We start from the raw sequence: 15,321 nt of genomic DNA, 5'->3' as shown, positions 1-15,321 counted from the left end.
TGCTTTCCTTGTTATAATGCCTTGCTTAGCCTTGTGGCCTCTAGGCCTTGCGGCCCATTTGGGCCTCCTGCCTTGTGGCCTCTTCTTGCTCTGTGGCCTCTCTTGGCCTCTTCCCTTGCTCTGGGCCCTTCCGGGTCTTCTGGCCTTGCTCTGGGCCCTTCTGGGCTTTTCTGTCTTACCTTAATGTCTCCATGTCTACTAGGATTACTTTGCCCAGTCTCATGCCCTGTTGAGCTTTCCTGTTCCCTGTCCCTGTCTAGTCAGTCCTGTCCTTTTCCTGCCCTGTCCAGTTAAGCCCTTGTCTGTTTCCCAGGTCTTGCCCTTGTCCTTGGTCCAGCCCCGTCTGTATCCAGTCTCGCCAGTACTTGTACCCAATTCTCAGCCAGTACTCTATATCCAGTTCCCAGTCAGTAGCAAGCTCTGTATCCAATCCCCATCCTGAGATCTGTATCCATCCCCAGTCATTGCCTGTACCTGCCCCTCAGTTTCCAGCCTGCACCTGATCTCAGCTTCCAGCCTGTGTCCTGATGTTCTACAGAAGACAAGTCCTACTGGCCCCCAGAACCCAAAGGGCTCAACCTGCAGGGCAGGGGGTTTGTTGGTTAGACAGAAGATCAGCTCCAATTCTGTCCTGCAGCCCTGTACTGCTCCCTGGCTCCATCCTGCCCATCCATGACAACTCACTTCTGAGGTGACTTTTTGAAAGGATTACAGGAGCTCACACATGTAGGACAACAACTTCCAGTGCACTGGCCTGAGGCAATCTGTGCTTCTCTCTAGATCATTTGCTTAGGGGTAAGCTGATTGCTGTTTTTTTTTTGTTAACCCAGAAGTCTCCTTAGTATATATAAAGTGGAAGTCTGCTTGCTGACATCTTCCTGTTTCAGTTGTGGCTATTGCAAATCACTTTCTATTTGCTGCTGTCACAGTTATCGGCATGTTGGAGCAGACAGTACAAAATGGCTACAGATTTTATGAGTAATAACTATTATCACTTGTATACGCTTCATGGTTTTCCGAAAGAAAGAGACAATGAGATAAAAGTCATATGGTTGGATCACTCTGCTTTGAGCTTTCTTGGTCACCAAGCACACAAATAAACTCTTCATCATGTCTATCTGCGTAAACTACAAGTTTCGAAAAACTGACTCAGTGTGATGGGGAATCTTTTTAGGGAAAATAACCCACATTGAGGATATTGTCAACACTAATAGACAACTTGTGTGCTATCATAAGACAAACCCATGTGTGTCACTAGTTCTCTTTCTTTCTACTGTTCCCTTGGGTTTCCAGATCAATTGGAATTCTGTTGGGCTATGGTGTCAGTGTTAAACTATAAAATGTCATTTCTGCACCATGCTGAGTCTGTATCCACTAATAATTACCCCAACGTTAGCAAAAACTGGACAGAAACACCAATTTGTTACAAACTACACTACTGGGGCTACACTTAAAACATGTGCATGTGGATAGTGAGGGATCGTATGAGCACCTTAGACCCTGCAGCTCACACTACACAATGCATGTTACAATAATGACATTTATTCAGTTACAACAGAAAGCCTACTGAGAGGATCACTCGTTAAAGCTAAGCTGAAGTCCTCGCGCTCTGGCCACAGCTGAGGTCTTCAGGTTTGCCCTCTGGTTGGGGAAGCTGTCATCTCTGGTCTAGTCTGCTTTCTGTTGCTTGTATTCGTTGGAGTCAGAAGACTGGCTATAACACAAAATGCCTCTCCCTTTATGCTGAATTTTAGGCAGAATACCTTTCTTTTCATTGCACCATCTCTGGGTGTGGTAATTACTTGTCCTTTTCTGGCTGGTTCTGTTAAGTTCGGCTTTTCTCTCATTTCTTCAAAACTAGGGATCTCCTATGCTTATCCCACGCCTTTCAGGATTCTGTTACTAACCTCGCGTCTGCCACCTTCACTGAAAGACCATTCCATACATCCATCACCCTTTCCACAAATAATTATTTTCTGAAATTGAGTCTATCATCTTGGAGTCTCATATACTGTGTGATCTCGCCATTGCTCCAAAAAAACCATGCAACTTTGGACATGGACTCATTAAAGCACCATTTGGCTTAATACTTTGCCTTGCTGCTTGAAATGAATGAATATGAAAGGATCCTTTACACAGAGCAACAAATGACTACAGATACATGGTTAGGATATTATTTGGCACTGTTGCGGGCATATTGACCTAGGCGGTGCTTGATCTTCATGCAGAGTAATATGTGACGAATATTGTCAGGAGAAATGTAAAGCTTATGATACGCATTTCAGGCAGGGGATATCTTCCATACCCTGCTGAGATGTCCGCACATGCATGGATTTTACGATTGCAACGTGTTTCGTGGACTGAACACTGCGGAGCCTTATGCAGAGAGAGAGGAATGGGAACGGCAGCAGGGGGGGTTTATTAGGTTCTCCCTGCAAGCCGGACCTGTAAGACCATTTTCTCCCCGTAAAACCTGCTAGCCAAAAGAAAGCGCGCTTCTGCTTACCGTTCTCGGGGCAGCGGCTTGGGCTCCGGACGAACCGCCACCATGGAAAAGGACAGCTGCCTGGCAGGAGAAGGGATGGAGAAGTTCAGATCCAAGGAGCCTGTCTTTCTGTGTAGCGGCTCCATTCCCATCGCCCCCTGCATTTCGCTCTCTATGGGACACGACCCTGCCCGGCCGTGGCTGGACAGCGACGAGAGCTCGGGCCCCACGGCGCCCTGCAGCGCTCCGTCCGCCGCTGCAGCCTGCGCGTCGTGCGTGGGAGAGACAGAGGGAGGCGAGCGGGATTTCTTTTTGGCCGACGCCCCCGCTAACAGTTTCAGCAGTCCACTTTTCTTTTCCTTCTGAAAGAAAAAACAAACAAAAAAAAAATCAAATGGGATTCATTTTTCAGCCCTCTTGGTGAAACAGGAAATTAAAGGCGACAGATTTTCTCATCCAGATATACCTTTCACGTTCTTGGGAATAAATGCAGCAGGGGCACACAATGAGACAAATCTCAAAAACATTAAAACAATTGAGCAGAAATTTACAAAAATCAGAGTAAACAGCGGCACGGAGCAGAGCTAGGGATATTCCTTTCAATGCATTATTAATCCGCCACCTCCTGTGCAGGAGACATTTAACCGTGCTACATGTGACACTGCCAAGTTAATGGCCCAATGCATCAATATTTGATTTTCCATATGCCAGACTGTCCTTTGCATTAATCAGAACATAAAACCCAGTTATCTGTGAAGGAAGCCGATGATATCCGTGCAAACCACCTCACTCAGTCCCCTCTGCAAACCCCCTCCCCTGTTTCCTTACTGTATGGCCACTGATCAATGCTAGTGAGTGTGGTGGTGGAAGAGGGGGTCTCCGGAGGAGAAGGCTGCTGCCTAATGCTACGGGACATGAAACTTGCACGTCTCTCTGGAAAGCGGGCATCCTCTGGAGAGAGGCTGGAAAGATCCCGGAGCACAGTTTCTCACTGGAGCTTCCCAAGAACAAGTCTTAACGAGCCTCGTGTTTCAAACCCATTCTGAATCTGAAACTGAAATGCACTGCATTTCGGCCTCGTCTGAGGAAAACGTGAGCGATGACGGTATTTATCATTCCTGCTCCCCTCTTCGCTTGGGCCTGTAGATCTGTACGTGCGTGAGCGATACTGCGGGCAGAGAGTGTGGTGGGGTGGAGAACTGAGCACTCATCACAGCTGTGACATCTGATGGCAGGAAGCAGCACGGGATTCTTCCAAGCACTGACTCGTCAGATTATTTCATGAAGTCTATGATTAGGATGAGCTGGTAAAGGGGCGTGGGGCCATGCAGAATATTTTCTTTTGAATTTTATGTATTTACATCAATTTTATATTTATTTGTATTTTTTTTTTTAAGATGTTGATCTATTTTAACCATGTGATTGTTTAATGTGTAGTTTTACTTGTTTGTTTTATATTATTTAATGTTTTATTGCGTTATTGTAAACCGATGTGATATACATTTTGAATGTCGGTATATAAAAACGAATAAATAAATAAATAAAATACTTCCAATTTCGTTTCGCTCACACATCACTAAATGTGGATAATGTTGTATAACTTGCTTTCCTTCATAGTTTTCAATAAAATAATAACTCCAATGATATAAAAAAAAAACCAATTCTCCTCCTTCCTGTTTGATCACAAGTACATAACATAGCATTTCAGATTAACTTTTTCCCCCTGTAATCCTTGTTTAACAAATGTGTTCATAATGTATCTCAAAACTCAGCTGCCCTTCACGCTTTACTCTTTTATTGTAGGAGAAACCAAAAGAATAAAGAATTACAAATTAAATAGTCTAGATTAAAAAAAAAATAAAATGCTGGTATAGTACTAAACAATGACCACTTCCAGTAGTGATTGCATTCTGGGTGTAAGATCAATCATCTCTCTCCTCTCTACATCTGCCCTTACATACACTAATATCATGAGATGTGATGGAAAACAAATGGCATTCTGCTAGATATGCATTACCATATCCCACTGCCGTATGTGATATACAAGCCACAGTATTATTAACGGACAAAACCTAGTCCCCATTTTGTCGGCTAAAGCAATAGTGCATGACAGAACACTGCATATCACAGGATCCCATTAAACCTGGGGTGTGCAAACGTTTATGACCTGGAGTGCTCACGATCCTTCAGGATTATTCCCAACGTTATAATGCAAAGAGGCGGGTTCTATATAAGATGCTACTAATTTGCTTTGTCTTATGTGATGATGAGATGGGGTGTGCTGTGTAATAATAATTAAGTTGACCGTCAATTAGAATAAGGAAAAGAAGACATCTCACTCAACTTACACACACACAGACACACACACACACCACCTTCTACCCCATCTCTTTCACATGTAATCTTAATGCCTCTCAGCTCCCCCCATCTTCCCACCACATCTCATACCTAGCTCACCTCATACTCCTCATAAGTGACGTGGCATCTCTCATGTGCTCAATGTTATGGTAGTGGACCCTTAGGTCGAGGCAAGGTTGGCACCACCTGCAGGAAGGAGCCCTGCAGGTCCTCACCGTCGACAGGCGGACCTGGTGGGAACAGAGACCCAACGGGACCTTCACCAATACCAGCCCTTGTTCCCCGCAGGTTGAGCCCTTGGGTGCCGGGGCCAGCTGGACTTAGGTGCGGGTCTCTGGACAGTGAAGAATCCGATGGGGGCTGGAGATCCGCTGAAGAGCAGTCGGTCCAGGCGAAGGTCAGATAGGCGGCAGGTGAAGGCAAGAGGTACCAGAGGTCGGGGCAGGCGGCAAGCAGCAAGAACGAAGGTAGGTCAGAGGTTGGGGCAGGCAGCAGACAGGCAAAGTCTGGAGGAGGCCCAAGAGTCAATCCAAGAAGAGGATGAAGAATTCAAAGCCGAAGAGTCAAGAGCCAACAAGTCAGGAGCGAACGAGTCAGACATGTTGCTGAGGCATCAGATGTTGGCCGGGTCCGTGTTTAAATACCCGTGCCCCGCTGATGTCATCAGAGGCCGCCATGGAGGTTTTCCCGCCACAGGTGCTTTAAATCTGCTCGCAGTGTGTGCGTGCCAAGGACCGTCCCCTGCTTGGAGCGGCGTCCTCAGAGCGGCGGCAGCCTGCTGCGTCTTCGCTACGGCGTTGGGAACCCTGTTCAGGGAAGGTAGGAGCAGCCGGCCATGGGATGAGCCCGCGGCCGGCCAAACATAACAGTCAAGGTCCAAGGCCCTGTCTCTCATCTCCCTATGTGTTGGTGCATTGCAAGCTCATTGCTAACTGGGGCCCATGAGTTTGTGAAAGCTTTCAGCTAAAATTGGAAAGGTGGTCTAGAAATATGAAATAAATAAATACAATAGATCAGAGGAAAGGATAGGTAGGGAAAGAGGCCAGAAGTCAGCTTTGGCTTTTCTTTCTTTTTCTCACATTTTTACTCCTATCTTCTCTTCAGGTCCCATAAATATTTTCCTGAGTTGACTACAAGTTCTCATGTTGACTAGAAAGCAAATTTCCTAGAAGGTTAAATCTTTCACCACTGCTTATGCGTCGGCAGAAGTTGCCCTTGCAGTGACAGCTTACGCATGGTCATTCATCACCATCCCTCCCCTCTATGGGTTCAGGTGCATATAGTCTCCCCAACGTGCTCACAATTCATCCCCTGTTATTCACAAGAGACTTAAACCTGGGATTACAGTACTGTGATGGCTCCAAATGATTTTTGAACTACACAGTAGGAAAATGGATAAAATTCCCTTCTTTGATTTTTTTTTTGTGGTCTTCTTGCTGGGGCCTGATGGAGGAGAAATTCATGCTGGTGTGAGGCGGTACTGGGATGGCAATGTTACAACTGATCCATGACAAGACACTGGGAGGATATTATCATGGCTGTGCTAATTAGGCTGCATGGTTTTCCTCAGGCATTTCATAGTGCACCTGAACTTCCATAGGCAACAAGCCACAGAGGAGATTCAGAAACACAACATTTCAGTTTGGTATTTCTCTAATCATAGCATCCGAGGCCGGCTTCACTGTTCTCTCTACTGTCTTACGAGCATGTCAGTTTGGGAAACACCGAATATTATTCAATATTTCTAGGACAGAATACGTCTTGTTCAAGACCTGCAAGCGATGAATTAATGCCTTCAATAAAACTTCCGGGTTGCTATATTTTTCCCCTGCTCTTAAATTTGGCCCCATATATGTCAGAAAATAGCCTAGCGGTGAGGATCTGTTCCTTGTTGCAATATAAAATATATAAGCACAGGTTGTTTACCCCTTGGCTCCACCATGCGTGCAGTAAAAAAAATGTTTTTCAGTTCCTCAGAGACAGCGACTGAGGGTTTGAGTGAATCCGATAAAGGGTTTTGTGACTCAGGCCTCCCCCTTTCCATACGGAACAGCGTATTTCACTTGAACTCTTACTAGCCATCCACATGTGCACGCCCCATTTAGGCCAGGATACCCTCCCGTAGGTGTGCCATGGCGGAATCTTCCCACCGCAAGCAGCGCTGAGCAGCTCCTACAGCTGTGTTAGATAAGAGGGATGCAGGCCTGCTAGAGCTTTAAACACAATTCATAAAATGAGGCTCTAAGGGAAACTATAGTGGTAAGACCTTGGGTGTGGGCAATTCAGTATGGATAGGTACATTAATTCACATAAAAAAAACTGACCCTCCGAAGCCAGGATGAAATTTGGAACTGCTTTCAATATTTATAATAAAGCAGTTAAGCTCATTTAATATTTATTCAATACTATAGACAGTATATAATTAATTCATTTGGTATTGTAGCTGCCATCTGTCCTGTGCCGCTTTCTGCAGAAATTTCAACGTTATACAACATCGGTTTAAACGTTTGCTATGGGACTTAGAATTCCTTGCATAGGCACAGACTAGGAAAAAGGTCCTCTTGAATAAAGCCTGTTAATGAAGAAGCCCGGCATTTTGTGTGTTTGTGCATGGGTTGGGATGGGACAAGATGGTCATTGGTTAGAAAAATATAATCAGTGCCCATGTAGGGCCAAAAAAAAAAAGAGCTAAATCTGTCTTCTGCTTAGAAAAGCTATCAAGCCACATTGTTCTTATCCAGCAAGGCTGAGAAGGAATCTTCAGCATCATTATCCGTTTTGCTCTAGGAGGTGTCTAGTCCATTATATAAAGGCCTTCACTTCATTATTCAGCTTTTCTTGCCTGGCTGTTAAGCTGACATCTACCCAAGTGATTTATGGAATCAGTTTTACATCCAGGCAGGTCCCTTTTTAATTTGACGAGATAAGAGCCTTGCGGCGTTTGCAGACGGACTTCGCTGTCGTATTTTTCTTGCCCGTTTGGGACAAAGGACATCTGGAAGACTTTTAAAAAAAACGAAATTAAGTGCGCTTGAGTTCATGACATTGACTTGTTCTGGTGCTTAAACTGCAGAACTTCCCCCTCAGTATCCTCCCTACTTCCCCTAAACTAAACAAAATGATCCAACAAAAAAAGATATATTAACCCTTCTACTGCATCCAAAACTTCAGGAAAACCCATGTTTCTGTACGTAATGTAAATGCAAAGTCCTGAGTTCACTATCCCAGGGCAGTGGATAGTAGAATATAGACACAAAGGCAGGTATTTATGTAATAAAAATATTTTATATAAGAGATAAACTTGTTACACGTACGTTTCAAAGAACTGTGCAGCTGTTATACAGAAAGCAAGTGAGCGAGAAAGAGAGAGAACAGGAAGAAGGTAGGGGTGTGTGTGGGTATGGTGAGTATCTCTGCCCAAGTACTTGATGGTTCCTTTCTTATATTGTTGTTTTATTGCTCTTTAGTTTGGCTCTTTGGAGTCAAAACTTTTTTTTTGGACCGATGGTGTCTTCCTGCTGTTTTGTGCTTTCAGCTCAGATGGAACTAAGGTGCTAGTATCTGGTGCTAAGACCCTTCATTTGCAACTACTTGGAGATTTTCCCTTTTTAAATTCCTTCTCCCAATACACCATGAGATTAATATTCAAAGCTGGCTCAATGCCAGGTCTAACATGTGGATAAGACCAAATATCACTACTTAGTCACATAAGTTATACAGCTAAGTAGCTCCACCTCAATCCACCCACAATTTATGCAGCTAAATAGTGGAAACTATTCTAAACATCAAAATCACAGAACATATAGAAAGACATGGTTTAATGGAACACAGTCAACATGGATTTACTCAAGGGAAGTCCTGCCTCACAAATCTGCTTCATTTCTTTGAAGGGGTTAATAAACATGTGGATAAAGGTGAACTGGTAGATGTAGTGTACTTGGATTTTCGGAAGGTGTTTGACAAAGTCCCTCATGAGAGGCTTCTAAAAAGTCATGGGATAAGTGGCGATATTCTTTTGTGGATTACAAACTGGTAAAAAAGACAGGAAGAGAGTAGGATTAAATGGTCAATTTTCTCAGTGGAAAAAGGTAAACAGTGGAGTGCCTCAGGGATCTGTACTTGGACCGGTGCTTTTCAATATATATAAAAATGATCTGGAAAGGAATACGACGAGTGAGGTTATCAAATTTGTGGATGATACAAAATTATTCAGAGTAGTTAAATCACAAGTGGATTATGATACAAGAGGACCTTGCAAGACTGGAAGATTGGGCATTCAAATGGCAGATGAAATTTAATGTGGACAAATGCAAGGTGTTGCATATAGGGAAAAATAACCCTTGCTGTAGTTACACAATGTTAGGTTTCATATTAGGAACTACCACCCAGGAAAAAGATCTAGGCATCATAGTGGATAATACTTTGAATTCGTCGGCTCAATGTGCTGCACTAGACAAAAAAGCAAACAGAATTATTAGGAAGGGAATGGTTAATAAAACGGAAAATGTCATAATGCCTCTGTATTGCTCCATGGTGAGACCGCACCTTGAATACTGTGTACAATTCTGGTCGCCGCATCTCAAAAAAGATATAGTTGCGATGGAGAAGGTACAGGGAAGGACGACCAAAATGATAAAGGGGATGGAACAGCTCCCCTTTGAGGAAAGGCTGAAGAGGTTAGGGCTGTTCAGCTTGGAGAAGAGACGGCTGAGGGGGGATATGATAGAGGTCTATGATAGAGGGGATATGATAGAGGGGATATGATAGAGATCATGAGAGGTTTTGAACGAGTAGATGCGACTCGGTTATTTACACTTTCGAATAATAGAAGGACTAGGGGGCACTCCATGAAATTAGCAAGTAGCACATTTAAGACTAATCGGAGAAAATTATTTTTTCACTCAACGCACAATAAAGCTCTGGAATTTGTTGCCAGGAGGATGTGGTTAGTGCAGTTAGTGTAGCTGGGTTCAAAAAAGGTTTGGATAAGTTCTTGGAGAAGTCCATTAACAGCTATTAATCAAGTTTACTTAGGGAATAGCCATTGTTATTAATTGCATCAGTAGCATGGGATCTTCTTAGTGTTTGGCTAATTGCCAGGTTCTTGTGGCCTGGTTTGGCCTCTGTTGGAAACAGGATGCTGGGCTTGATGGACCCTTGGTCTGACCCAGCATGGCATGTTCTTATGTTCTTAGCTGCATAAGTGACTTATGTGGCTACCCATATAAGTTACACTTATGCAGCTAAACAGCACTGAATGCGCTTTGAATATTGACCTAGTCTGGTCATTACAGCGACAGTCCTGGGTTGGGGGCCTGACTCCAGCCATTAGGTGTCTCCCTTAAAGCAATTACTAGGAGTCCTTCCTCTTGGGGGCTACGAACTCTGCCTCTGCAGCATCCCCTGCCCCTGCTGACTTGGGCAATGGAAGAGACAACGGGGATCAAAATGGGGAACCTCCGTGTGCCAGTTCATGGCACAGTCATGGAGTCAACTGGTCGGCCTTATCTGAGTCAGCTTATACGCTGGAGTTAAAAACAGTACCTCTAAGAATCACAGAAATGGATGACATATATAAGAAATGAAAGAAAGCTGGCTAATTTTAAGAAGCTTAATGTTGCAGTCTATCACAAATGGATCCTCTTATCTATGTTTAACATAGAATGATTTGGCTAATTTGATTTTGGACTTTATTTATGGAAGGAATCGTGCTTGATCTTGCCCACACCAGATAGGAAATGGATATCCTACCGCAGGCAGTAGATTAGGTGAACTGAGTAAAGACGACCAAAAGACAGGGAAGTAGGATAAAGAGAAATATGACTGGGGTGAGAGGGAATATCGGAGAAAAACAATACTAATGAAAAGGGAGACATGAGAAACAAAAAGGTAATTACTTTCTGAAGTGCAGGAAATAAACCTAAAAACAAAAATTCTTTCAAATAACGAAAAAGGAAAAAATATGGAAAGCCACACAAAATAGCAAGGAGTGTAAGAAAGACATCATTCAGATTAATGAAAAAGACAGAAATCAAGGACCTTTAAATACATTAATAACAAAAGGATGACAAGAAATGCTAGAAGTCCCTTTGTGAAGCATAAACAGGGAGATAGCAGTAAATAACTTCTTTACTTTGGCATTGACGGTGAAGAGATTGCTGGATGAATGTAACCCAGTCAGCGTGTTAGACCAACGTACTGAACAGAATGAGTTATGGGTATTTTTTCCGATTGTGCTTTATTATTTTATGATGTTACGTGTTTCTTAGGATGTGGTGTATTTTATTGTTATGATTCTATCTGTTTTATTCAGATCTACTAAATTTTAATACATTGTGAGTTTTATTTTTGTAGTTTTAGTGTGGTTTCATTGCTTTTGAGGTTATTTTTTTCTTATGTGCTATTATGATTTTCTGTGCATTTACACTGTTGCTTATCACTTTGAGCACTGTCATGGAATTGCAGTTTATAAGTACGAAATAAACAGAAACGTGATGGCAGAAAAAGAACGTATGGCCTAGTCTGTTCATACATTCAGCTTTACAGTCCCTAACCATTCCCTCAGAGAACCTCTGAATTTATCTGTATGATTTCTTGAATTCGGATACTGTCCGTGTTTCTACCACCTCCATGGAGAGGATGTTCCATGCATCCATTGCCCTTCTCTGTAAAATAATGTTTCCTCAGATTACTCTATTGAATTTACCCCCCCTTTCACCCTCAACCCATAGCCTCCTCTCCATTGAAAGTGGCTCACCTCCTGTGCATGGAAACCTTTTACATATTTAAACATCTCTATCGTATGTCTCCTACCCCGCTTCCCCTCTAAATAAACGAGATTTACATAACTATGCAGGGAAGTGACCGGACCATGTGAAAGTTAACAAGAGCAGTACCACCAGAAGAAATATATAAAGAAAGATACATAGGCTGACCATTATATATATACTGTGAAATTATATTTTGATTGCTTTTCTCTAGATTACCATATGGGGGAAACTGATAGGCAATTAGAACAAGGTTAAACTTGATGGACATCTGGTCTTTTTCATCCTAACCTAGTTTATAAGGAGAAAAAGAAGATTGCTGAGAGAGAGAGAGAGAGAGAGAGAAATGGAGGGCAGAGGGAGAAAGACTGTAGAGAGAGGGAACTGATTTGGAAGGATGAAAGAATACAGGGGGTAGCACGACTGTAGGAATGTCTGGTGAGAGAGAAAAGGGAAAGAAACACAGTGCGTGGGTAAAAGGACGTGGCCATTTTACAGCATGCGCACGTTATAAAATAGGCTGGACGCGTGCATGTGCGCGCGCACTGGTAAGTGGCGGGATTTTATAAGACGCGTGCACCGGCACCATTGGTCATTTTTCCAACTCGTTTCTAGTTTGGCCGGGTTAGGGATAGGACTTCCTAACCTCCTCTCCCCCCCCCATACTTAAACAGCCTCCCTTTCACGCTGTTAGCCCCCGACCCTTAAAACCCCAATGACCAGCCTAGACTTTTAAAAATGTTACTACTTATGCGCCACCCGCAGCAGAAGTAAGGTTACGCGCTGGATACACTAAAATATCCGGGAACGCCCATGCCCCGCCCGCAGCGCACCCGCGCACCCGCCCCCTTTTTCACGCAGAATGTATTTGCGTGCGTAGCGGGAGGGATACGGGCCTACTCGGGCGGCTTTTGAAATCTGCTCGGCACGCGCCGGCCCGAGACGTTCGCGTTATCTCCCGGGTTCTGGCACCGCGCAGAGGCTTCTTCCAGTTCGCCGGTAAATGGGGAAAAGTCATTGCTGAAAAAAAGAAAGCCTGAACACGGAGATAAAGGCCAAGGACACGGGAAAAAAACGGAAGGAAGAGAGATGGAAAGAAGGATAAGGGATGCGTGCACAAATCTCAGCTTCGCTTCCCAAATACACGAAGGAGCCGAAAGAATGGGGGATGCAGAATACTGCTGGTGATAAACGAAGGAGAGGCGTACGCACTGATAACGAGGGGCATAGAAGATTGAGAAAACGTGGTAAAAAAAATCAGAGAGGAAGGACAGAGCGCAAGGAGAAAAACAGGGAGGACAAAAAAAAGAGAGTAAGAGATGACAAAGGAAGTTCACGATATGAGACGGGAGGAGGTCGGCCTCGGAAACTTTCCTAGTTGGATCCCCGAGCTGGATCTTCTGTCCCAACCCAGTCAGCTGGGCCTGGGGCTGCAGGTCACAGCCCCCTTGAGAACTATGGTCATGGCAGGAATGTCACTGCAATGACCGGATTACACATGTTGGGGGGAGTGATTGCTGCCGAGAAGGGAGTAGGGGGAGAGAGAGAGAATAGGGGTGGATGTGGACATCTGGAGAATAGGGGTGGGGATCTTGGAGAAAGATGGAGGAGGTGCAGAGAGATAGGAGAGAGATGGAAGGGACGAGGAGATGAGAGGTGGACTCAGGAGCAGAAGGAAGGGGGGATTGGGGATCAGAAGGAGGCAAGGAAAACAGTTTCATTTTCAACACAAGCCCTTCCCAATGATCTCTTTTCTCCCTCACTCGCGCACACATATCCAACACTCCCTCCGATCGCTTCACTCACTCTTCATACACATCCTCAGATCCTCTTCCTCACTTCACACACACATCTCCTCCCCATACCCTCTCCGTTCCTTTCCACCCACTTTAAACCCCTGCCCCTATCCCCTCTCATCACTCCCTCCCTCCAGCAGGTCCAGGCTTGGTCAGAAGGCGGCGGCAGTGACGCGGGGGGCCTCAGGTTGTTTACCATTCCCTGTGCTATTTGGGGGCTGGGAGTGTCACACTTTGAACCGCAAAGGACTCCATAATGCTTCCTGGTTCAAAGCAAGACGTCCTGGGCTCGGGCTGCAGGCGAAGAGGGAGTAAAGCAAGGCTCCGGGTCGCCACGTCTGTGCTCTGACAAAGCCCGCACTGACTTAAGAGTTAGTGGCTGGTAGGTTTGTGGGGCGCTGCTGCCACTAATCACTGTCTGCCACCCGCACCCAGCCTCCGGGTCGCCCACAGAGAAGAAGGAATTTCATGAGATTTTGTGGCCCTGCTCTGGATGGTTGCCAATAGTGGATGATGGCACTGCAATTCTGTAGGGGGCTGGTTCTAGTTGAAGCTGGAAGTCCAAATGAGCAAGAGGAAGCTGCCCAAGTCAAAATGACCATAATAATAATAAAAATAATACATTTTTTTAAAAAAAGGCAGTTGCTTTCCAGAATCATTATTAGGTTCGTGAGAGAAGCAAGAACATTTCAGAACTGAAGGGTAAAGCAATCGCTAGCTCTCCGCAGACTCGTGTGAGTTTTATGTGCACCAGGTACTTCTTAATAGAAGGGGGTTCTCTGCTGCAGTGGCTCAGCCATCCATGGAACAGTTTAATACCAAATTTAAATCATGCCAGCAAAATGTTAAATGCAAGATAGGCCATTTCACTCCAGACCATAAACATTTATGAATTCTGCTCTCATGCAGCGCTGAGCGATAACACACAAGACCTAGCGTTTGAATCATGTATATTGGGGCAGTGTACAAAATGCACTTAATAATGCGCTAAGCCTCAGTGGTGGTGGTGCAGATAAAAATAACTTTTGAGAAAGTGCTCAATAATTGCTTTTCAGGACGAGCACATTCCACAAATGCCAACAGGTCTCCCCTGTCAGCTAAGGACCAGAAGCACTGAGCAATTTTCCGCATAGGCACACAATGGGGAAAACTGCCAGATACATGTGGTCCAGGGGAGGGCGGCCTTCAGAAGCCATTTCTCAGGTAAATGTATGCATGGGTAACCAACATCACGTGTAACTTTACTGGGACAAAAAGCAGGCAGGCTCAGGGGTGTGGTTAGGTCAGGGAAGGAAAACAATGGCTGCGTAATTAAGATTTTCAAATGTATTCGTGCTGTTTTGAAGGGTGCTTTTTCCCAGTGGAACTTTCAATGGGAACCTTACGCTTGTACCTTTCCCTTTGAGAACTGGTACAAAATCTGTGGGCAGACGTATCTGTGGATTCTACATCTACGTGGCTACTTTTTGAAACCTGCCTCATAAAACGGCATGCCTATTGATAATGTGCACGACTTCCCACACACACATACGCTGCCTCTTGAGCCCCAGTCTCTTCCAGAGCTTAAGTTTAAGTAATGTAGCCAAGTCTCCAAGAAAGCAGAGCTTTCTTGGAGACTAGCTAATTCAGCCTGTTATCTATGAAGAATCCTGTTTAAAGGTCGGCAAACTTGCTTTCTTCGTCAACAAGCAGGCACGAATTAGCCATTATGCATGGGGATTCTCAAGTTGAAGGTTGCACAGCAGAAGCACTTACTTAAAAATGACCTGGCACCCATTGGTGAGTGGACTATGGCGTGAAAGGGCTGTGACAGAAACTGCTTGCCCAAAGTTACTGTCTGTTTGGGACATGTTGTCCAGAAAATAGTGGGATGTGAAAGTGTACACAGATGACCAAGTAGCAGCTTTGCAAATGT

At 44.5% G+C, this 15,321-nt stretch overlaps 1 protein-coding gene across 2 annotated transcripts in view; it reads right to left on the bottom strand.

The window, feature by feature from the left end:
* Window positions 1-15,321, bottom strand: part of SH3RF3 (SH3 domain containing ring finger 3) — a 477,464-nt gene that overhangs the window by 25,648 nt on the left and 436,495 nt on the right. For both annotated transcript variants that reach the window (XM_029604598.1, XM_029604599.1), the window contains one exon: window positions 2,507-2,847. In XM_029604598.1, coding sequence (XP_029460458.1) covers window positions 2,507-2,847 — 341 coding nt within the window. The remainder of the gene's footprint in view (window positions 1-2,506; window positions 2,848-15,321) is intronic.

Source organism: Rhinatrema bivittatum, chromosome 5 (assembly GCF_901001135.1).
Source record: "Rhinatrema bivittatum chromosome 5, aRhiBiv1.1, whole genome shotgun sequence".
In the NCBI taxonomy this organism is placed as follows: Eukaryota; Metazoa; Chordata; class Amphibia; order Gymnophiona; family Rhinatrematidae; genus Rhinatrema; species Rhinatrema bivittatum.
The sequence above is the reverse complement of the archived record's forward strand: the minus strand, read 5'-3'. Positions and strand labels throughout refer to the sequence as shown.